The sequence below is a fragment of the Prionailurus bengalensis genome, chromosome C2 (genome assembly GCF_016509475.1).
Source record: "Prionailurus bengalensis isolate Pbe53 chromosome C2, Fcat_Pben_1.1_paternal_pri, whole genome shotgun sequence".
NCBI lineage: Eukaryota > Metazoa > Chordata > Mammalia > Carnivora > Felidae > Prionailurus > Prionailurus bengalensis.
The window spans coordinates 120,662,463-120,687,397 of record NC_057350.1 but is presented as its reverse complement, the minus strand read 5'-3'; the positions used below and the strand labels follow the sequence as shown (position 1 = coordinate 120,687,397).

The window sequence follows — 24,935 nt, the reverse complement described above, 5'->3', positions numbered from 1 at the left end:
TCCGCCCCCAGGCGCGCTACCCACCCTTGTCAGAGGCGAGAAGCACGTTGCCCCGCCCCCTCTGCCTCCGCCCGGCGTGAGCAGTCCGGTGAGTGAGGGGGTGGCAATTCTGCAATTCTTTTTTTCTTTTGGCCCCTCTTAGAGGACCGTTTCCATGATGGCAAAAGAGAGGCCCCAGTAAAACTCAACAATCACAAGAGGTTAACCGTTAACTAAAAGTCATTTTACCACCAGATCTCACCAGCTATCCCTCCTCCAAAAGCTCGAGCTCCGCCCCCAAGGAGCCGGCCCCCAAAGCCACCCCCGCGGGCTCGCGCTTACGCTTTCCGGGCGGCGCGCGACGCGCTCGCTCCGCCCCACCAGCCCCGCCCCCTGGCCCCCTCTCCCTCTCTGGAGAGCCGGCGCGTACGAATCGGGGCGTGAGGCGTCAGGGACGCGCGGGCACCTCATCCTTCCCACCTTCCTACACTGTTGCTACTTTTCGCTGTGAGACACTCCAGCTTCTCTTCCCCTTCCGTGAGTCCCTCCTTCCCTCTCCTCAGAGACCCCGCTCGCCCCACAGGCGGCCGCCGCCGCAGCTCTCGCGCCCCCGAGCGAACAGTGCGCGTGCGCGCGCGCGGACGCGCGGCCGTCGGGTCCCCGCGCTCCCTCCCCCTCCCGCTCCTCTATAACTTGGTTGGCGTGAAGGAGGCGCCGCCGGAGTCGGAGGGCGGGGAGCTCGGAGGAGGGAGCTCGAGAGTTGTGGAGTCTAGTGACTGGAAGAAGTCGCAGCCTGCTTTGGTCGGCTCCTTCCCGCTCCCCGTCTTTCTCTCTTACACACCTACTCCGCCTCCTGCCCCAGCCCGCGACCTCGCTCCTTCTCTCGCCCGGGGGCCCCAGCCGGTCGCTCTTCGGGTTTCGGCGCGGCGGGGGCGCCCACGGGGTGCCCTCGCCCTCCGGGTGCGTGTGGACGGGCGGCGGGCGGGATGTGGCGCCTGGTGCCCCCGAAGCTGGGCCGCCTGTCCCGCTCGCTGAAGCTGGCGGCGCTGGGCAGCCTGTTGGTGCTGATGGTGCTGCACTCGCCGTCGCTGCTCGCCTCCTGGCAGCGCAACGAGCTGGCCGACCGGCGCTTCCTGCAGCTCAATAAGTGCCCGGCGTGCTTCGGGACGAGCTGGTGCCGCCGCTTCCTCAACGGACAGGTGGTGTTCGAGGCGTGGGGCCGCTTGCGCCTGCTGGACTTCCTCAACGTGAAGAACGTCTACTTCGCGCAGTACGGCGAGCCCCGCGAGGGCGGCCGCCGCCGAGTGGTGCTCAAGCGCCTCGGCTCGCAGCGCGAGCTGGCGCAGCTCGACCAGAGCATCTGCAAACGGGCCACCGGCCGACCCCGCTGCGACCTGCTCCAGGCCATGCCCCGCACCGAGTTCGCGCGCCTCAACGGCGACGTGCGGCTGCTCACGCCGGAGGCGGTGGAGGGCTGGTCCGACCTGGTGCACTGCCCCTCGCAGCGCCTGCTCGATCGCCTGGTGCGCCGCTACGCGGAGACCAAGGACTCGGGCAGCTTCCTGCTGCGCAACCTCAAGGACTCGGAGCGTATGCAACTGCTGCTGACCCTGGCCTTCAACCCCGAGCCGCTGGTGCTACAGGTAGGCGCGGAGCCCGGGAGGGGACGTCCTGCCGGGAAGGGCCGCGCGGGCGAACTGGAGTCGGAGAAGTGGCTACACCCGCGCTCGTTGCCCAGTTTGGACCCGGCCCGGCTGGGCCAGCCTGCGGGCGTGGGAAGGGGGCGGCCCTGGGGGACCCTTGGGCACTGTGTCGGATTGCGGAGGGCGACCTGGCTGGTGGAGAGTCTGCTCTTGGCACCTAGACTCGAGCGCATCTTGGATTTGACTGCGGATCCTTTAGACACCAGAGGGAGCGCGTCTTGTACGTTCCCAAAATGTCTCTCTTGTGAGTTTCCTTGGGCTCTTCTCCCAGCCTTTCTGCTTTTATCAGCCGGGGTTTGCGCTTCCACGGCGCAGTCTGTTCATGAGCCCTTGGATCTTTCTTAGTTCTTCTCAAGTGTTTCTGTACCGCGTTTGCTCTCCCCTTCAGTACTCTTTGTGGCTGGTCTAACTTCGCCCCCAAAGTCTTTGTTTTATTCTTTAACTCATTTATGTGGCAGCTAATTTGAGGAAAAGCTGGGGAATGGAGACTGCGGTCAGGGATGAGGTTAATCCATAAATCGTGCTTTGAGTGGGACTAGGAAGGGGAGAAAGTAAGGCATCTTTGGACTTGGACTGGGAGGGTTTGAGGCCAAGACCGACATTTTCATCCTGATTCTGTGACCTGCCGTATTCATGTAGTAATTTGACTGCAGGAAGAAGATGACATGTTAGGCCAGGGTGAGAAACAGGGGAAGGAGATTCTCACCTCTGGTCCAGTTGAGTTATTGGCTCTCACGCGACTTTAGTTTGAAAACAAACGTACATTTTAGGGGCGAGTAGGTTGGCATCTTCTTACTGGTGACCGCAAAAAGAGAAAACAAAACCCGAAAAACTGTTGACCATTGGAGTAGTTCCTGAGTTTCTACACATTCCCACCCAGCTTCAGTGCGGTGTCCTTGGATAGTGGTGACTAATGTGGGATTGTGATCCCTCCTGTAATTGCAGGAAAGTTACCTTGCTCCTTTTCCATGCCTGTTTGGCTGTTTATCAAATACAGGGTGGGGAGGATAACTTAAAATTAATCACAAGTAACTTTGTTATGCTTCAATCTCTTTCTGTTCTGCTGAGAATGTCACTAGTGGGGGGTGTGGTTGTGCAGGATTCTTGGTTTTCTTTTGTTTTTTTAATCTGAAGCGCGTGAGTAGGAATATATGGTATTCATTTATATTTCTTTTCTCAAGTTCTCCATCACCCAACTTAGCTAAGAGAAACCAGCTTCGTTTAATTAGTTCAGCCAAGTAATTTTAACACGAAGTAAATACTTTGCCTCAAGACTTTAGTGTGACTGTTCATAAATTTTAAGCTGTCATAGGATGTATGTAACGAGTCACATAGAAAGTACAGATTGTATATTAAACACTGCTCTCTTTAACAGTGAATGGTATATAACATTTAGAGGGTAAACTTCCCTGCAAGAAATTATTTTACCAAATAATTTCAATAAAAGCAGTCAGCCTGTGAAGCTTAAGTCCTCATTTATATACATTTGATTTGAAACTTTTTTTTCATTTATCTTTTTTCTTTGAGAAATAGATGTTTGTATTAGGAAGGAGATGTTTATATTAGGAATGTTGGTCCTTGTAGAAAGCTTCAGCAGTGTATTTGCAGATAGTCTGTCAAGATTTAGTAAGGAGCTATCTTAGTACACGTTTTCTCACTTGTAATAGAGGGTGCCTGTTGAAAGATTTTTATCAGGTAATTATGAGTATTGATGTATTAGAATCAACAAATACTAGGACTAATGTTTTAATAACATTATCCACTGCTTTATAAAAATATCTTGGCATTCATTTTGCACTATGGTAAGTCTGCTTTATATGAGAAGCTTTTATATTTTTGAATTTTGAAGTTGTCTTGACATTTTCAGTTTACTTTATAGTTGAGATAGCCAAGTGTGCTTGTATCTTGTTTTCTGATTAACTCTTACCTCAAACTTAACTCTTTCTCTGTTTCCATCTTTAGCGATAAACAACTTTAAAAAAATCAGTTGTGTTCTTGTAATTTAAACTTAGTGACACAATTGCTCTGATCTGGTGGGTGGGTGAGAGATAGGTTATGGGATAAGAGTTTGTTTTTAGTATGTGAGGACATGTACTTATCAACATTGTTAATTTTGACTTTTGTATTTGCATTTTAAATTCAGGCAACCTGGCTCTCTAACTATTGAGTGATATGAGAAATATAAATTTGAGGTCCTGAATACCAGTCATTCATATTGTTTTTTTTTTAACACGATGACAAGCAAGTTGAATAAGATTTATCTTTAAGAAATTTTCCTAGAGCTGCTACTTTCTTTATAGAACCCTTTCCTCTTTTGGAAAAAAATAGTGAGTTAAGAAGTATGAACAATGTAATTAAGGTTTGATAATGGTATAAAACCATTACAGTGAAAGGAGTCTTAAAATTCTGTGATTAGGTACAAAGATTGTTACATACTAAGTCAATGATGTTTAATTACTTTCTGTTAACTAGACAAACAAGTACAATTTTAGTATTTATATAGTTTCTATAAAACTTAATAGCCATTTATGATAGTATGTGGTATTAATAATGATAGAAAATTTGGCTGTATAGATGTACTTTTTGGTTCATGTATTTTTAAAAATATTTTTAAAGATCCAAGCATGTATTTTACAGCATGAAGAGGAGCTCACATTTTTTTTTTTTTTTTTCCAGGAGAGGGAGCTACTTATTGAATTTTTGGACAGTTGGTCACAAATTAGATTTTTCTTATATTGTCCAAAAACTCCCTTGGAGAAAAACAAGTATTTTGAACTGACTTCATCAAACTGCTCTTAACAAAAGTTCCAGTGTGGTAAACATGCTTCCAAAATAAATATTTGAACCAAAACATGTATATAAATTTAGCCCATTAAAATTGCCTCTTCTGATGTTAAGAAACAACAAATTGAATTTTCTATTATGCCTTGAAAGAAGACATGAAAGGTATTAAAAGTCTGTAAAACTTATTACACTCATACCTTATGTATGTAAGGCTATATAGATTTGTAACACAGCCTTCCCAGTATGAAATAGTATGAAAGTACAACTCCCTTCTTATTGTTGGTTAGCTTTACTAGCTCTTACAGCAGCTTATCTAGTTCAAAGGAAGGTTTTCAGCCATAGGATTATCATTTTGTAAAAAAATTTTGTGAACATCAAGTAACAAAATGCTAGAACCTTTATCTTCTACTCTGATACTTTTTCTTTTCACAGAAAAGAATGAAGAGAGGAAAAATGGAGAGAGGGAATTATTTATTCTATATTTTTTTATTAATTTTTTTTAATGTTTATTTATTTTTGAGAGAGAAAGAGACAGAGCATGAGCAGGGGAGGGGCAGAGAGAGAGGGAGACACAGAATCAGAAGCAGGCTCCAGGCACTAGGGTCTGAGCTGTCAGCACAGAGCCCGACGCAGGGCTGGAACCCACGAGCCTTCAAGCTGTGAGATCATGACCTGTGCTGAAGTCAGCCACCCAGGCGCCCCAGTTTATTCTATATTGTTAATAGCATTCTTGGAATATTGGAAAATCAAGATGTTAAAAGTGTTTGGCAAGATGGCAAGATGTTTTCTGTTATTTTCTTGGTAAATTTTCTACCAATATTTGTAGTTCCCTATTCTTGAGTTTATAGAAGCTGTGTGTTTGCTAAAGAAAAATGCTGTCTGGATTTCCTGAAGCCCAAACTGTATATCTGACTTGACTTAGAGATAGTGATGATAGTCTTACTTACAGAAATAAAGAAAGCTCATGTTTGTGTAGTATGAAGGAAATGGAAATTTGTTTCACTACATTTGTAGAACTTTTTCCTAAATTTCCTGCATCATGGGTTTAATAGGAGTTCCTTAATTTTTACAGTATGTAACTGTCACTTACAGTGTGGGTTTTTAACTTTTATTTCAATTCTTGTACATGACATAATAAATGCGAAACACATTATATAGTGCCACATGCCTAGTAAGCACTCAATAAATATTAGACATTAAATAAGGTAAAAGTAACTGTATCTAGTGTATTTGACCAGTTGGTTTGTAGTTTGGTTGGAATATGGATCACTTTAAAGGTAGTTATTAGACAATAAGCCATTACTTATTTATATTAATTTAGTCCATTCCTATATTACAGGATGAATTTTTACAGAAAACTTTGAGTGAATGTTATTTTGTCCTTAACAAATCCTTCTTAAAGGAAAAATATTTTTAATGTGTACTGCCTAATATACAGTTTTTGAAGTAAACAAAAGATTATGGTCATTTAACAAACTGTCTTACTTTGGACAAATTGATAAACTTCTTTATGGGATTCGCTTACCTACAAAATGAGGCTATTGGAGTAGGCCCTTTTCCTTTTTAGCCTCAATAACTGTGAGTCTCACACTCTTGATTTGAAAAATTTTTCTTTTTCTACTTCTTTTCTAAGCTTGACTTTAACTGGTAATTTTAAACTTCTAAAAGATTGGGGGTTTTGGTGCTTGGTCCCTTCCTGGTAAGAGGGTATGAGAAGACCAGGTTGGAGAACCCTGTTTCAAGCTTGCCTTCCTCCCCAATTTTTACATAGCCACAATCAGTTTCAAACAAAATGAACAAAAACAAAGATTGCCTTTAAAGGGAAAAAATACGGAGCTAAATGTAGCCTAGTGTCTTGTGGGGCAGTAGCAAAGTTTTGAAAGGATGTTCCAGACTGTCTCAGGAGTTTCTTTGCCAAGTAATAGCTTAGGGAGCCACCTACTTCTCTCCCACCAGATACAATTGTGGTAACTGCATTCCCAGATTTAGTGTTCAGAGATGTTTCTCACTAGGTATTTCTAAATAGAGCACTTTTTTATCTAATTCATAACCTTAAATCTAGAGGTTTTATTGTTTTTCTGCTTTTTTTTTCCTCAGAGGTTGCATCAACACTTGATGAAAAAACTGAAATAATAAAATAATTCTGTCTACCTCTCATCCAAAAAGAGACTTTTATTTTGGAACGCCCATAGAAACAGGCAGTCACTCTTAGGAAAGCACCACTTCCAGATCAGTGGAGCAAAATAATTTTGCTCCACTGGCCTATTTTCTGAATTTATTCATATCTTCTCACCATTATTAATTCTGAGGTCCTTTCTGTACTTTTGTCTGATCTTCCAACTATTTTCCTTCATATTTCCACTGCATGGATCAGCACATACTCCTCACATGTTAGGGAATAGATAAGCTTACTTTTTGGGGTCTGCTTTCTGGGCATGGGTAGTCAGTTTGTTAGCGGATCATCAGACTGGTTTTTATTTTGTTTTTCTGGTTTATGGTCTCTGGCCTACTTCCTGTGTTGCAGTCATTACTGCTAACTTCACAGAATGCTGACATTTTTTCTTTCTTAACTTTCCATTCATTATGTATAAAACTACTACTACCCTGAATATAAGCCCTGCATTTTCCCTGCACTTATAATGAACATTAGTAAATAATTGTAAATTACTACTGTAAGACGTGAATGGTTACACATCCCAGTCATAGACCCTGAAAGGTTTGAAATTATGTAATCAAATCTCTTATCCAATTTGCATGTCCTTACTAAAATTGATTCTTGATAGGGAGTTATCTATGAAATGCCTGGAAGCTCTTTGGACTTGTAGAACTGGATTTTATTTGTTCATTTGGTAAATAGTCAGTTATAAGATACCTGGATTCAAAGGATCTGTCTAGGCAGCAGGTAACTTACTATGTAGGGGGTATGTATATAAATGAATATTACAATCACTATAGCATTATAAGCCCTACCAAAAAAAAAAAAAAGGTGCCTGCACTCTGTCAAATGACTCGTTTAGGGAGGGACATCTTAACGTATCTTTATAGGAGTGGATACCAGGAAAAATTTCACAGAGGAATTGAGTTCTAAAGGATAAATGGGATTTAGCCTGTGGATGGGGTCAGGGGGGATGAGAGGAGTGGTAGGGGCAGTATTGTGATAGCATTCTCTACTACCTCAAAGCTATTGAATGGTCACTTAAAGTTTTAGAGCCTCGGATTTTTAATGAAAAAAATAGGAATTATAACAGTTATCTAACAAGATTGTTTTAAAGATTAAAGGAGATGCAACTATTCAGTAAAATACACAAAATGTCTTTGATTGTAAAGTTTTTTACAATATGTTACTACTTTGCAAATCAACTCATTTCATTTTTAGATAGGTGTAGTAGTTGAAAAGTTCTTTAGTACGTTATGTTGATATCTTAGAAATACACATTTTACTCTTCCTTTGACAAACCTTCAAAATGTCACCTTATTTGCATATATACACATCTTAAATACCTCTGTAGCAGCTTTAGGCTATAGGTATTTTTTGAGTAGTAATTAAAAGGAGGGTTAGGGATTTGTCCCCGATGAAACAGAAAGACTGTTGTAAGAAATAGGGTTTAGATAAAGATTCAGTAATATAAAGCAAAAGTTTACTTGTTCTCTGTAAGTTATTACAGGTTAATAATTCTAAATAGTACAGAAACTAAATGATAATTTTAGAAATAAAGGTTAGGTCTGGTCTAATTTCTTAGACTCTGAGACAGAATCTTAAAAGATCCATCTATCATCATGGGGGCGCCTGGGTGGCTCAGTCAGTTAAGCTTCTGACTTTGGCTCAGGTCATGATCTTCGGGTTCATGAGTTAGAGCCCTGTGTAGGGCTCTGTGCTGACAGCTCAGAGCCTGCAGCCTGCTTTGTATTGTGTCTCCCTCTTTGCCTGCTTCTCCCCAGCTTGTGCTCTGTCTCTCTCAAAAATAAACATTAAAACAGATTAAAAAAAAAAAAAAAGATCTATTATCTGAGGTAGGTATGTTGCCTCAGGGTCTCCATATTTTGCCTTTCTCATGCCCACTTGGAGTTTTAACTATGAGGTGAAAAGATCTGGCAGGAATTCTGTGGCATTGCTCAGTAGTTCCAGGAACTGATCTATATACACTTAGGGTACAGTGAAGATGGCAGGCCAGGTCACAGTTTGTGCAGCCTTTGTGTTCTGGGGCACTAGGTGTAGACAGCAAACAAAAAACAAGGTAATTTCAGATTTTACATACTACAAAAATAAAGCAGACTCTTGTGATGGAGAATTGGATTGGGGATAGAATATTCTAAATTGGGTGGTCAGGAAAAATGACAGGTTAGCTGAGGTGTGAATAATGGGAGAAAAAGCCAGTGGTGCAAAGATCTGAGGGCAGTGTTTTTGAACAAGAGATATTGCAAATCCAGAGGAGTAAAGAGCATGGGAGTAGGAAAGCATGGTAGAATAGAAGATCATAGAGGGAGACAAGGATCATATCCTATACAGCCTTGTAACCTTGCTAAATGAGTTTAGGATTTTATTTCAGAGCAATGTGAAACAATAGAAGTGTTTTGAGTAGGGCTTGGTTTGTGGAGAATGGGGTGTATGGGGTAAGAAATCTGAAAAGCTTTTGCACAAGTTTTGGGGAGAGCATGGTGGTTTGGATTAAGATGGTTGCGATGAAGGTTATAAAAATGACAGAACCGATATATTTTGGAGAAGTAGCTCCAATGACTTCCTGATGGGTAAGGTGTGATGGAACAGAAAAATAAAGTCTTTCTCCTGGGATTTTGGTCGGAGCAACTAACTAGAGAGTAATTCTTTATGATGATGAGGAACCCCAGGCTTTGGGGTAGGGGAACCAAGAGTTTTGTTTTCTTTATTGAGTTTAAAGCAACAACAGAAACACAAATCTAAAACCAGGCATTAGGTCTAACAGATACTTTGCAACCAGAGGATATTTGAGGCTTTTTTGGAAGGGTGATGTTAATTCTGCTTACATTTTTAAGGAACCAGGGAAGTAAGTTACTACTTACTGTTCTACTTGGCAGACTCTTTAAAGAAATCAAGTCTTGACTGAAGAAAGCAAGGTAGCATTCTTAGGTTAGTGGGTCCAAAAGAAGCTTATTATATTCTTTTTCTTTCTTGGAAATTTTGTCTTATTAGAAGTCAGTGTTTGAGTATGGTGTTTATAGATACGTATTTCAACTTAGAAATGTGAATCACACTTTCTGATTGTGACAGTAGTTAAGAAAACATCAGTTGAAACTAGTAAATTTATGCATATTTAAAATATGTGGCCAAGTGGGTTTGTTTTTTTTGTTTTGGTCCGGAGAGTGTATTTATTCATCTTAGACTATTAATTTCTATTAAACTTATACAGATTTTTTGTTGATGCATTTTGACATTAGTTTCCAATTTTGGAAATAGCTGTTGACATGATATTCAGTGAAATAACATAACTTTGGTATTTTAAAGGCATTGCTTAATATTGTTGGAATTCGAGGTGGGTAGAAGATGGCATTCAGAAAATTATTTAGGGGTGCTTGGGTGGTTCAGTCAGTAAAGCGTCTGACTGTTGATTTCGACTCAGGTAGTTAATGATCTCATGGTTCATGGGTTTGATCCCTGCATTAGACTCTGTGCTGAGATCGTGGAGCCTGCTTAGGGTCCTCTCTCTCCCTCTCACTCTGCCCCTCTCCCCGCCACATGCTCTCTTTCTCTCTCTCTCAAAATTAGTAAATAAAAACTTAAAGGAAAAGTTACTTAATGAAGTAAATAGAACATATTCTTAATTTGAAAATCTTGAGATTATTAAGATTCTATACTATTTACAATGGAGTTTGGCCACTATTTGGCAGTATAAAATTAAGAAGCTAAAGTCTCAGAGAAGTTTTAGCAAAAATTAGGTAACCATTAAATTATCCCAGTAATTTTACTATGTTCCCCCTCCAGACAGTTCACAAAACTGTGAACACATTAGTCTGTCACCAGTACAGTTGACTAATCTCTGTGAACAGCTGTTATAACAAGCATTACTACAGTGGGATTTTGTTCAGATTTGGGCTTTTAAAAATAATTTGAAACAAATTGAATCTATTCTTTTGGTACCATTCATTTTTTATAAGCATTCCCAAGTTTAAATTTGTGTGTGTGCCGAAATGCCAGTCCTGTAGAAAACCTATAGATTTTAGATTGTATGTTTTGATAATAGATTTTTTTTCAAGTCAGTTTCTTTGTACTAGGGATTCTCTTCTTTACAAAGTGAATCTTGTAATACATCTCCTCTTTAGGTAAACTTCAAAGTTACATTCCTTTTAATGGAATGTTGTGAGTTAGTAAATGTCATTAAAATAATTTATTTCCTGTATTAAAGGAAGTATAGTCTTTTAAATTTAGTATGCAAACCCTACTTTTGGTCATGTAAGGAGAAAGAAAAAGATTATAGATCACAAGTGCTAGAGTTAACTTTATTTTAATCTGTTTTATTTGTATGTTGTATGTGTTCTTAAAATAACTGTTCTGACAGTATAAAATGACCTTAGTAATCTGGTAGGACAGTGGTTGTTAAAGGGTATTGTGATAATTGTAAAAACTTGTGTTTTTTTGTTTAATTGTAAAAACTTTTTGTTGTTGTTAAGAATAACATGTCACAGGATATTTAATTCCAGTATGTGCAATGTTTCTGAATGTTAAGCCTTTTTTTGTTTGTTGTTGTTGTTGTTGTTTTCCAAAGCATATAGACCATGTTGAGGAGTTTGTGTTTTATTGTGTAAGTCCCAACATAATTTGATCCCTTCCTTCCTCTCCAGACTATTACCTGAAGCCATTTCCTCCTCATTTATTTTTCTGAAGGTGATTTGGCCTTTTTTTCAGTTCTGAGAAGATGGTTTCTGTCTGTACTGTGTGCCTCGAACTTTCTGACTGCCCCCTCCCCAGTCTATCTAATACTATTTTCATTCTTAGATTTCAGCGTAAGTAGCACTTCCTTAGAGAGGCTGCCCTTTCTTTACCACACAGTCTGAAATAGGTCTCTACTCTTTCTCAGCTACTCTTACTTTGTAATTTGTAACAAATTGTGTAGTTTATAATTTATGTGTATTTAACAACCATCCTCCCAACTCTGGCTGAAAAAGCTTCCTGCGAATAGGGACTATGTTTTATTTACAACTGTTTACTTAGCATTTCATGATGGTGTTAGGCTAGATCTAGAATTTTTTAATACAAAATTTATATTCTCTTCATTCCACACTGAATCTCCTAACTCTCTTTTACTCCAGCTGCTTGAGTAGTCAGTGGAATGTGAGTTAACCTACAGTCCCTTACCTGCAATTCCAGTTTAAAAACTTGACAAAGGTTTTGTCAAATTAAAAACATATATATGAAAGCACATGAGATAATTTATGTAATTTATCCCACTTAGAATGTATAAGCTTACGTTTTTTTCTCAGCAGAATATGTCCCAGACTCTGCATAATAGGTGTATGTAATATATGCACTGTTACCTTTCCAAAATTTGGAAACTTCTGAAACAGGAGGATATTGGATTGAGGGGTTGTATCAGCCTTTTATCTGTGTGACTTTGGGCAAATCATTTAAACTGTGCTAATACGATTAAACTAGATTTACAACTCACATACATTCCAACTCTAGAATTCTTAGATTTCACATCTTCTTTATAAATCATGTAAACTATCATGATGGTTGATTTTGATCAATAAATAGGTGATGGATTACTTCAGCACTTAGAATTTATTCTGTGGTACTTAATATTGTAAATGAAAAGTGAATTACAGTGTTGAGTTTATGTGTATATATGTTACCAAGTTTTAATTTTTTTTTGTATTTTTGGTGTTTTTTTAGATGCCCTACACATTTTTCATTACTTAAAGTTTGGTGACTAACTAATATATTTCATTGTAAATTAGAAACTACTAGAGGACAGTAACAATGCTTTTCTAGTTTGGTAGTTCTTGACTGTATTTGGAAGATGTTCATTATTCCTAGATGCCTTTCAGTAAGTGATATGAAAATAAGAGTAACTCTTGATGAATATCTGGACTTCTTATTTAGCAGATTTATTTAGGAAGTATAAAATAAATAGGAAAAATAAAATGTTTTGGTAAGCATTTCTTCATAAAATAATATTAAATCTGCAAAGTATATTTTATACTATTTTTCTTTTGGTCCTTGGATTGCCTTGATGAATATATGTGGTGGTACAAATATTATTCCAGTTTTACAGAGGAATAGGCTAAAGCTCTAAGAAGTTTTGGCTTTGCCACAGTCACTGTTAGTGAGATGCAGAGTGAAGGTGGACCTTAAAGCTACTCTTATGATTTCAATTCCATTATTCTACTTGTATATTATATTGTCTTTTAAGTATACAAATTTTATAAAATGTTATATACCATAAAGAGCATAAGATATCTACATTTTCTGATCTTTAATATCAAATATGTACATATAATGTCACCAGTGGTTTTGTTTACTTATTTCTGTAACTTTGGCTTTAAGTTACTGTCGATGCATGTAATATTGTTATTAGTAGTATTTGGGTTTTATCAGGTATCCAAGAGATAACTTGCAGTTTTCTGTTACCAGAGAGAGAGAGATTTGTCTTAGGTTTCATACTCAAAATACTTTATATTTTATAAATTAACAGTGACGGCATTTAATATTTATTTAAATCTTATCAGTCATGTGTATCTTAATACTTGAATATCCATTTTTAATTTCTACATTGCTAATAATACTTGTAGAAGTTTTCTTGGGTTCTCACCAACCTAATTTTAAAAAAATACAGTAATGGAAATACATAGTTTTATAACTATTTTGTAACTTTGTACATCTTTGAACTAATATTTAGTTTTAAAGACTTTACATATTACACTTTGATGTAGGTTAAGACCTGATAAAAAACCATAAACAATTAATTGGAGTGCCTCCAGTCCAGTTAGAATTTAAATCATTCCAAGTTTAAAGACTCCTTCCTTCAAATGATAAGTATTTGTACATATTTTTTCAATTGTAAATAACTTATTAAAATACACACACTTTATGTCAGGTTACTTTATTTTTTTTTTTTTTATTTTTTTTTTTCAACGTTTATTTATTTTTGGGACAGAGAGAGACAGAGCATGAACGGGGGAGGGACAGAGAGAGAGGGAGACACAGAATCGGAAGCAGGCTCCAGGCTCTGAGCCATCAGCCCAGAGCCTGACGTGGGGCTCGAACTCACGGACCGCGAGATCGTGACCTGGCTGAAGTCGGACGCTTAACCGACTGCGCCACCCAGGCGCCCCAATGTCAGGTTACTTTAAACTATGTGTCCGTTGTTCTAGGCAATTTGAAAATCTGATTTTAAGGTTTGTTTTAAAATAAAACCTGTGGACCTCAGCAATAAACTTCTTATTCTAGCTGCTGTGTGTGTGTGTGTGTGTGTGTGTGTGTGTGTGTGTGTGTTTGTTTGTTTTTGCCCTGTGGGAGTTTGGGAGTCAGAGAGTAAGAACTTGTGTTTCTCATTGCTTGATATATTTAACAAGTCCAAGTCCACTCTGTAACATCTTAAAATTTTGTCTCTCAAACTCTGACCATGGAAATTTGATGCTAAGCCAGAATTGTTTTAAATAAAAATTATATTTCAGCTTCCTTTGAGCACTTTCTTTGTACTGTAGTGTGTTCAATAGAATTCTTTTCTCATTAATGAAATCTGACTATTTTGATTATACAATGAAAAAATGTCATCTGAACTAGTAGCATGAATTCATTTATTAAAGTTCTTCCAAAAGATTAGATAGCAAGCTATGTGAAAGAATTGTAGTGCACTTCTTAAAATGAGGCATAACAGGATTTTAGTTAACTTTGTCAAAAATCATTGTATGAATATAAAATTGCTCACTGTGACATTTGTTCATATATTTTATCCTCTTCTATGAGGGCCTTGGGTAATGAAGTGTATATTTAACTGTCGTTTGCCAGTTGGAAAGTCTCCAAAAACAAGGAGGCATTTGTACATGTGCAGATGTTGGCAGGGTTCCCTTTTCTCCTGTTGTCAAAGACCATTTTATTTTCACAAAGATATGTTTGTATCTGTTTTACAGTATGGCATGTGAATAATATACCAATAGTGTATGAGGGAATTTTTTTGTTTTACTTTTTGCAGGACAAAAGTATATGATCTCCCATTTACCAATTGTTAGTGCTTTCCTTTTTTTTGTTAATGTCAGGTACTTTGTACATGAATACTTCTGGGAAACAGTTAAATCTTTTGTAATCATTTGTGTAAATTTTCAGGGTCATGGAGGTATTTTGAAATTGAGAAGAAAAAGTTGAAAATATCACATGGTTAGCAAACCGGATTTAGCAGTTCACTTTGGACATGAGCAGTCTGTCACTTTTCCCAGTATCCATAAGAAATAAAAAATTCTCAGATACAAGAGGAGAAGGGTGCTTCCCTCTAATTGCTAAAGAATCAGAGTAGATGTTGGATCTGAATTAAAATTGAATCAATTCATTTACTATATGTAAAGATTCATACTATCATATCTTTAATTTACATAATTAGTGTTTTATCACAAAACTGCAGATACTAATACTTAAAAGAAAGTTACATACACAAAGAACAAGTAGTTACTGTTCATTAATAGTTATAGTTGAAAGAAATCACAAATGAAAATAGGTAATTATGGATGAAGTTTAGTTCTAAGAACCTTTTGCTTTTAAGTTGACAAACATTTTAATGTTAAGGATATTATTGAATTGTTTCACTTTTATGAAAGTTCAGAGTTAAGTTAATATTATTTTTATAAGGGGTCCAAGAAGAAAGGCCTCATCTCCAGCTCTTTAAATGTACATAGATTGTTCAATTCTTAGCAATAGAAGTAAGCTGTATTTATATTCTGCAGTGTTTTCCTTTGTTTCCCCTGCAGTGTTTGTGTAAATACCATCTTACAATTTTTCCCCCAATTCAAGGAAAGATGCTAGGCTGAAGGAATGGCACATAACATAACTTCCTCTAGTCATGTTATCTTCCAAGGAGTTGTTTAAAACATTACTTCCCATCCTTTTGCACTACAATGCTCATTTTTGTAGTTGGGCATTTTAGCACTGGAAAGTATCTTAGATAAAGCCTGACATTTGAGTTGAAAGTGACTTGTTCATCAATATGGAAGACTTTTGTTTTAGCCAGCTAATTTTCCCAGTGATTACAAAACCTAGAAAACCTTGCAAAGATTAAGATAATAAATAATTTTGAAGTTGAGCTAAAGGTGAACAGAAAATACAGTGGGAGTAGGAAGGGACTTGGGACCAAAGGTACCTGGAGTGCAGGTTGCATCAATAGGATATCAGACTGCTTTTTACCAATCTTGGAGTATAGGTTAAGAGACACTTCTGTGAATCCCTTGCTAAATTCTACCCCTGCCCGCTTTTGGACTAGGTATAGCCTCTATTAAATGCTCCCTTAGGACCTACACTACTTCTTAATAACTGACATTTATTATACTCAAAATTACTTGCTTGCTATCTGTCTTCTCCTCTAAAATTTTTATTTTAGAGACTCTGTTTAGTTCATTCACTCTTCTTGCCAGTACAGCACAGTGTGTGCTGCCTGGTAAATACTTGCTGGCTAATAGGCCTGTAGTGCTGTTCATTCAAAGGAAAGGATGGTTGAATGTACTTAAACAAATTAGAAAGATAAAGGAAAATGTAAATACTTCTAGATTTGGTAATAAGGAAGGTGGCTTATGTTTTGTTGATCAGTTTGGTTCTGAAATTTTGATAAGCAAGACTTACTCTCTTTTAGCTTTATAATGTAAAGTTATCTATTTAAAAAGATTTTAGGTCCATAGTAATGTTATGAATTAGAAAAGAAATCAACTTTATTTCTCTTCAACTCCTGAATATAGTAAGAAATATCAAGTGCATGCCTAGTAACAGTCTCTGCTAAGAGGATCGGGGGAGGTGGGGTAGACCTAGGATATCTTCATCAGGATCTTTTGTAATATGAAGATAATTCTTTTGTAGAGTTTTCCATCTGATGAAGGTTGGCCATTTGCAAAATATCTTGGAGCTTGTGGAAGAATGGTGGCTGTAAATTACGTTGGAGAAGAACTGTGGAGTTACTTCAATGCACCATGGGAGAAACGAGTTGACCTCGCTTGGCAATTGATGGAAATAGCTGAGCAGCTTACAAACAATGACTTTGAATTTGCACTCTACCTCCTGGACGTCAGCTTTGACAATTTTGCAGTTGGTCCTAGAGATGGGAAGGTAATCATTGTGGATGCTGAAAATGTTTTGGTTGCTGACAAAAGGTTAATTAGACAAAGTAAGTATATAAATTTTAGATTTGCTTTTTGTACAGATTTTTTCTATGATAAAATAAAGTTTACATTTATATGAAACAAACCTTTAGTTTCCTTCTTAGATGGCAGCCTTGCCTCTGTTTTTTTTGACCATTGTCAGTAAACACATACTAGTTTATTATACTTGTACTTTTAGTCAGAGTTTCTCCATATTTAGTAAAATATCCTTTGAGTTCAAATGTCCAGGTATACTGTGTGTGTGTGTGTGTGTGTGTGTGTGTGTGTGTGTGTGTGTATTTTTCATGTAGTCTGCTACAGTTTGTGGTTTAGGAGTGTAATGCAGAATTAAGTTTTTATATAGTGACAGACTACCAGAGTAAACATGGAGGTCTTATTTTCCTGTGGGATCTCTTACAGTGATGTTCTGTGTTCCATTGTTCTGTGGGGTTCCAACGGTGATTTTTTGTTTGTTTGTTTTGTTTTTTGTTTAACCGTTAGATGATTTCTAGCACTGCAGATCCCTAACTTCAGTTTGACAGTATTATATCTTACCCAAAACTTTTCTCTCCATTTATTTGTGAGCTTTTCATCGGATAGGTGGGCAGACTGTCTGAAGTGTTTTGAAAATTAAATGCCACAGGAATTTTAAAGTGTCAGAGACAAAGCCTGTAACTCTGTAATTAATCTACTTAGTAAAGGAAATTAAAGATTGTTGCTCTATGGTGAATGTCTTATATTTTTAATCCCCTCTTCTCCTGTCTTATGAGGATTTTTTGATGAACTCAGACCAAAAATGTATGGCATCTGGGAAATGCAGGAAATTAACAAAAATTTATTAGTTTGACACTTAGGTTTTGCACGATCTTCTCTTGATCCTGTTAAATACTTGGTTTTTCCCAGTACCTTGTTCTGATTCTATACTCACCAAACTGTTTTCTGATTATTTCTTGACTTGCTATGTAGATCCTCCCACAGGGAGTAGACAGCCTGCTAGAGTGCTTTATTCCCCACTTACTTCTTCCTGCATTTGTGAGTGTCGCATCGGATTCCATCATGCTTTTCTTTTTTAAATGTATAGTTCAGGGGTGCCTGGGTGGCTCAGTCAGTTAAGCATCTGACTTTGGCTCAGGTCACGATCTCTGGTTTGAGTTCAAGCCCAGTGTCAGGCTCTGTGCTGACAGCTCAGAGCCTGGAGCCTGCTTCAGATTCTGTGTCTTCTTCCCTCTGCCCCTCCCTGGCTCACACTCCATCTCTCTCTCAAAAATAAACATTAAATTGAAAAATAAAGTGTACAGTTCTGTGGCTTTTAGTATATTCACAAAGTTGTGCAACTTACCTCAACTTTCAAAATTTTCATTTCGGTGTTTGTAAAAATAATTTCTTGTAATTTTTTTATCCAGACATTCTTGGAATACGTGTCACAGTTTTATACCAACTAATTCCTAAGCTTGAATAAATACAACTACACAAGTGTATTCATATAGTGAGCATTGCTCCAGTGCTACTTTAGCTCTGGCCACTTTTGAAATGTCTCATTGAAGGGCTGTTTAATTTTTTTTTTTTTTTTTTAACGTTTATTGTTGAGAGAGAGAGAGCACGAGCAGGGGAGGGTCAGAGAGAGGGAGACACAGAATCCGAAGCAGGCTCCAGGCTCTGAGCTGTCAGCACAGAGCCCAACGCAGGGGTTGAACTCACGAACCCTAAGATCATGACCTGAACTGAAATTGGATACTTAACCGACTGAGCCACCCAGGAAAGCTGTTTAAATATCTACTTTACAAAATGTCATATTTATTTATTTACCTTATTTTCTGACCTCTTTCTGGGAAATGATCTTTATTTTTTCTTTCACAAGGACACTGAGGTTTCGCTGTGGCAACTCCCGCAGTGTCCTTTCCTTTATTATCTAAACTAGTAAAAAAACATACACATTAATTTCTCTATTTCAGAGTAGAAACTTCTCTGAGAACTTGTTGTGTTATTTATCTTCAGCTTCCCACTCCTTCCTTAAAATCCAATTTCTCTTCCCTCCCCATAAGCAAATATGTCTAAGACTTTTCCAAGGCCCTGCGTTTTTCACCTGTTTTTAAATACATTGTTTACTCTTCCTGTTTCTACTCCCTCAGCCTCCATTCATGCCTCCACCCATTAGAACCTGACTTAAAATCCTGTATTACCATTAGCAACCACCTAATTGCCAAATTCGTGAAGTGACTGATAAAGTAACAACTTCCTGCAATTCTTCCATCCTTTGGTTTCCTTCTACTCACATAGTTTCTTTCTTAAAACATAAAGCTGATCTTATCACTCCCTCGCTTAACATTTTTAATGACTTCCCATTGTTCTTTAAAATTCAAACTCCTACTTAAATATCAACACCAAAAAAACAATCCTATTAAAAAATAGGCAGAAGACCTGAATAGACATTTTTCCAGAGAAGACATACAGATGGCCAACAGACATCTGAAAAGATGCTCAACATCACTGATCATAAGGGAATTGCAAATCAGAACTACAATGAGATATCACCTCATACCAGTCAGAATACCTAGTAACAAAAAGAGAAGAAGTAACAAGTGTTGGTGAGGATGTGGAGAAAAGGAAACCATCACGGACTATTGGTGGAAATGTAAATTAGTGCAACCATTGTGGAAGACAATATGGAGGTTCCTTAGAAAGTTAAAAATAGAAACACCATATGATCCAGTAATTTCACTACTGGGTATTTTCCAAAGAAAACAAAAACATCAATTTGAAAAGATGTATGCACCCCTATGTTTATGGTAGCATTATTTACAATAGCCAAGATATGGAAGCAACTTAAGGTGAATGGATAAAGAGGAAGTGTTGTGTGTGTGTGTGTGTGTGTGTGTGTGTGTGTGTGTGTATAAGGGAATATTAACCATAAAAAAGGATGAGATCTTATCATTTGCAAGATGGACTTAGAAGGCATTATGCTAAATGAAATAATTCAGGAAGAAAGAGACAAATACCATGATTTCACATGTGGACTGTAAAAAACAAAATAAAACCAGACTCTTAAATACAGGGAACAAACTGATGGTTGTCAGAGTGGATAGGGGCAGAATTGATAAAGAGGATTAAGAAATACAAACTTCCAGTTATAAGTCACAAGGATGAAAAGTATAGCATAAGGAATATAGTCAATAATATTGTAATAACATGGTGACAGTTGGTGACCACATATCATAGTGAGCTTTGGATAATATATAGAAGAGTCAATATGTTTTGTACCTGAAACTAATAAAACAATGTATATTAATTATACTTCAATTTACAAAATAATGTAAGCGCTTAAGGTGAACCAATGTTTTATTTAAATTTTGTAACGTATTTGTAAACGTTTCAAGTGAAAGATTGAGTTATATTCTCTGTGTACAAAAGAAATGTTAAAGAGACCTAAAGAAAAAGTAAAATCAAACTTCTTACCAGGGCCCAATCTGCATCACTTTTAATATCCCTCTGTCTACTGCCTTTGATGCTTTAGCTACAGTGGCCTTTTGGTTTCTTGAATGAACCTTTTACTTCTGGGCTTTCCCATAATGCAGTGACCTCTGCCTAAAATGCCTCACCTCACCTCTTTCCCATAAATAGGTAGCTACTTGTCCTTTGAAGCTTAGCTTAAATGTTATACTTGACCACCGTATCTAATGGTAGGGAGGGTTGTTTCTTTCTAAAACCTTTCTACTGTTAAAAATGTTTGTTTCCTTCATAGCATTTTCCACTGTTTATGATAATGTTTATTTAATGACCATTTCACATACTTGATTGTAAGCCAGTGAAGGCAGGAACCATCTATTATTTTATTTGCCAGTATATACCCTTGCCTGCCATAGAGTAGGCACTCAAATAATGATTTGCTGAATGAATTTTTTTCACTAATTTCTCCTCTACCAACCCCTTAAGTCCCAAAGGTTCTGCCCTTTGTTTCTTTCTTTGCTTTCAACACACTTTCCAATATAATTCAGTTCTTCTCTTGGTTCCATCAAGCATTCTTATGTTGATGCATTCTAAATATGTGAACTGTACCTCTGACTTCAAAGTACTAAGTTTCGGGGCACCTAGGTGGCTCAGTCGGCTGAGTGTCTGACTTCGGCTCAGATCTCATGGTTTGTGAGGTCGGGCCCTGAGTCGGCCTCTGTGCTGACAGCTCAGAGCCTGGAACCTGGTTCAGATTCTGTGTCTCCCTCTCTTCTGCCCCTCCCCGGCTCGCGCGCGGGCTCGCTCGCTCTCTCTCTCTCTCTCTCAAAAATAAATATTAAAAGTTAAAGTACTAAGTTTCAAGTCAATTTCTAATTGCACATATGATATGCCTACCTGAATACCTCATAGGTACTTTATATTTATTCTCTCCATATGAAATGTTAACCCTGTTATGTAAATACTGTTGACCTCATCATCCATTTAGAACCTTCAACTTAAACTTACCTGTTAATTTTTGTCTCCTACGTTTCTACAATGTGGCTTTTTTATCTGGACTATTAGTTGCTCTCATCATCTTAATCCCTCCCATCTTCATTCTAGAGTCACCTTTTCTTTTTCTTTTAAGTGTATTTATTTTGAGAGAGAGTGAGAGAGATTCTGAAACAGTCTCCATACTGTCAGTGCAGAGCCCGATGCCAGGCTCAAACTCACGAATTGTGAGATCATGACCTAAGCAGAAATCAAGAGTCCGATGCTGAACCCACTGAGCCACTTGCGAGCCCGCAGAGTTACCATCCTGTAAAAGAAATCATGTTCATGACCACCCAAGTTTCAACCTATTTCTCTAGGCTCTTCTATACTTTCTCGCCAGGAGCTGTCTCACACTCTAGCCTCAGTGAACTACTTATCTCCTGAATCGGCTGGAACAATCCCTTAAGTCCTTGCCTTTGCACATACTATACTGAGCCTACACTACTGTTTTCCCTCATTTCTTTTCAGACTTAGCCTTTTGTTTTAAGACCTAAATCAGATATTCTCCCTGCAGCCTTCTGTAGCCCCAGGCAGGAGTACTGCTTCCTGTGTACTGTTGTAGCATTGTGTCCTACTTCTCTGTATGGTACTTCCTCTGTATGGTGGAAAGTTTCTATCCAGACTAAACTCTTTAAGTAGTAGGGGCCTTATCTGATCTTTCGGCCTGACGTTGGCTAACTCCTGATAAATGTTTCTATAAAAGTTAATATATTTAAATGTTTAAAATTATAATACAATCAGAGCAAGAAATACTACTGTGGTAATTAGTGAAGTGTATTTTGGGAAGCAATGAAAACATTTTTAAAATGTATTTTTCTCTTTCTGCTTTTCCCCCTTTCACAGATAAACCTGAAAATTGGGATGTATGGTATGAAAGCAAATTTGATGACTGTGATAAGGAGGCTTGCTTATCATTTTCGAAAGAAATTCTTTGTGCTCGTGCGACTGTGGACCACAATTATTATGCTGTTTGTCAGAACCTCTTATCCAGACATGCCACCTGGCGTGGCACTTCTGGAGGACTCCTTCATGATCCACCAAGTGAAATTGCCAAAGATGGCCGACTAGAGGCCTTGCTGGATGAGTGTGCCAACCCAAAGAAACGCTATGGCAGATTCCAAGCTGCAAAAGAGCTGCGTGAATATCTAGCACAATTAAGTAACAATGTGAGGTAGTCTATGCTGAACTTTCCTTTTTTCCATTTAAATAGCACTGGCTGAAACTAAACCACCAAAAACTATATGGCAAAATGAAATTTGGAAGTAATACATTCAGAAGATGATAAAGTTGCACTGATAGATCTTATGTTAACATCAAAATAAGACATTACTTCAAAAATTACATGACGCTTCTGCAAATAAGTTTGTTCTTACACTTTGGAGACTTGAGCTATCATTGACTGCTTCGCTCCCCTGAATGCCTGAGTGGATTAATGAATATCGTGAAGCTATTGGAAATGAGTCTGATAGTTACTTTGGCTTGTGTATCAAAGGGTACTTGGTATTTGACTTAGTTTGCATTACTATCATGATTTTGTGAATCTCTTGCATTTACTTTGAATGTCAAGTTAGATTGGCCTGTTTTATAGGCCGCTTTTTCCTTCTGATGTGTAGGTGTTCCCCACCCCCATTTTTATGTTTTTTATTAAATTTTACACATTCAGGTTACTCTAGTTGTTTATTTAAATTTGAACTAGTTTTTGTTCAGTGCTATGCGGTACACATTTACTGTTAGGGCAAGATTCCCAAGTTTACTGTTTTTTTCAGAGCTGAATATTTTATTGTGTAAATACTTTTCTCTCCACATTCTGTGGTTTCACCATTGCATGAAATCATTTAAGATTATTTAACAGTTACATCCCTCTATGCCTATAAGTGTACACTAAACATGAAGTTTGGCATATGTTGCAAAATGTCATCTTGTCCTTTAAAAGGCTTTAAGAAGAGTATGCTAGCAATCTTCACCTTAACATTAATTTTGATTGAGGGAAAAAACAACACAGTATTTTTTAAATGCTAACTAGTCCAAGATAGTAATGCATATGCCAAAGAAATGTTAGATCTAGTATCATGGTTAGATTTTAAAATTGGTCACCTACTACTACTTCTTATCACACTTTCAATAATAGAACTCTGTCACTGTTACATTCAGATCTCCCTGGTTATTCTTTTATGTTCAAAAGTTAAGCTACTGCTTCCAAGCATATGTGACTTAAAGATATCCTACCTTGTATTCATTGGTAGTTTCGCAGACATTAACATGGTAGTCATCATCTTAGTTTAATTGGGCATTATAACATTATTTACTGATGGACTAGTAATTTTTATTGAAAAGCATAGTTTAGCCAGTCTGCCCAACTTGGTCTCCATTACCCCATTGTTAATCAAATTTAAGTATGTGGATAAAAAATTAATGTGTGAAATTTGTGGGCTATTCTAAAAAGTTACAATATGTAAATTGACTATCACTGACCTAGGTGATCCTTTTTTTGTTTATTTGCTTAGAATTATTGCTTTAGCTTACAGCAAAGTTTGGTGTAGTGTGCAGTACTATTTAGTTCTAGACTGACCTTATTCTAAATCAGAAAGTGATTAAAATGTGCACAACCAAAGCCAAGTTTTTCTTTTCTTTTTCATTCATTCGGCAACTATTTATTGACCATCAACTCTGTGCCAGGCACATTACTAGCTGCTACACACTGTCTGAACGTGACATATGGTTAAGTAACTTTACAATGATTATCAAATACTTTAATGTAGATATTTAAGTTGAAATAGCATTGAGATAAGATGGTGCATTCATGTTATTTTACTGTTGTGATAGAAATTCTGCTTGTACCATCTATAACTGGGTTGCTACAAAAAAGCATGATGAAATCAATAATGTTAATCCCAGTATAAAAACTGGGAGAAGGGTAAGGTCTCTCCATTATAAAATAGATTGCATTTTGTTAATTTTTATACATCCATATATTACAGGTATCAACTGGCCCTCAAAGAAACATTTAAGTGCTAGAAATTTTACTAAGCTGACTTTTTACAACTTCAGGAAACTTTTGAGGGGAGTAGGTAAAATGATTTGTCAAACATTCTCCACTTACTCAGAACTTCAAATAAAGTACACATTTTCAAAACAGCACCTTTTATATTTGATAAGTGTTCATTACAAACTTTAGAATGCCAGTCACAGAGGGTTGTCTTCATGTGGCTTAGCAAACGTTCATGTTACTTTGGAAAAGTGATTGTGATTGCAGAACAGGAAGTGAGAAAACACTGCCAGCAGTGATTGCTACTGGAGGTAGTTGTTACAACTACCATTTCCCCCATGAGATTATGTGGAAAGATTGAGAAGATAGTAAAAGAATTAGGAATTTTAAATTACAGGGAAAAATATGTATGTGAAAAGCAATAAATATTTTGTTCACTTTGCTATCAAGATGTTCACTATCAGATATTTATTATACAGCAGCAATTTATATTTTTAATCATTGCCCATTAATAGACACAGTAAAATATTTTTGAATCAGACATTTGGGGTTTGTATGTGCATTAAAATTGTCTTTTGTACTGTAAGTTACTGTTTAATTTGAATATTTTATCAGAACTGTCTCCCTGTGCCTTTATAATAATAAAGTTGTTTCTACAACTTTTAATGATCTTAATAAAGAATACTTTAAGAATCACA

General features: G+C 37.6%; 1 protein-coding gene across 1 annotated transcript; it reads left to right on the top strand.

The window, feature by feature from the left end:
- Positions 1 to 374: 374 nt before the first annotated feature.
- On the top strand, positions 375 to 24,935 carry DIPK2A (divergent protein kinase domain 2A). The gene is made up of 3 exons (XM_043595210.1): positions 375 to 1,622; positions 16,495 to 16,798; positions 22,095 to 24,935. Exons 1-3 carry the CDS (start codon positions 966 to 968, stop codon positions 22,424 to 22,426), a joined length of 1,293 nt encoding a protein of 430 aa, XP_043451145.1. The 5' UTR covers positions 375 to 965; the 3' UTR covers positions 22,427 to 24,935.

Coding starts and splice junctions, on each gene's coding strand:
- DIPK2A (XM_043595210.1), top strand. CDS start 966: ATGTGGCGCCTGGTGCCCCCGAAGCTGGGCCGCCTGTCCCGCTCGCTG. Junction 1,623..16,494: donor CCGAGCCGCTGGTGCTACAG/GTAGGCGCGGAG, acceptor ATTCTTTTGTAG/AGTTTTCCATCTGATGAAGG. Junction 16,799..22,094: donor CAAAAGGTTAATTAGACAAA/GTAAGTATATAA, acceptor CCCCTTTCACAG/ATAAACCTGAAAATTGGGAT.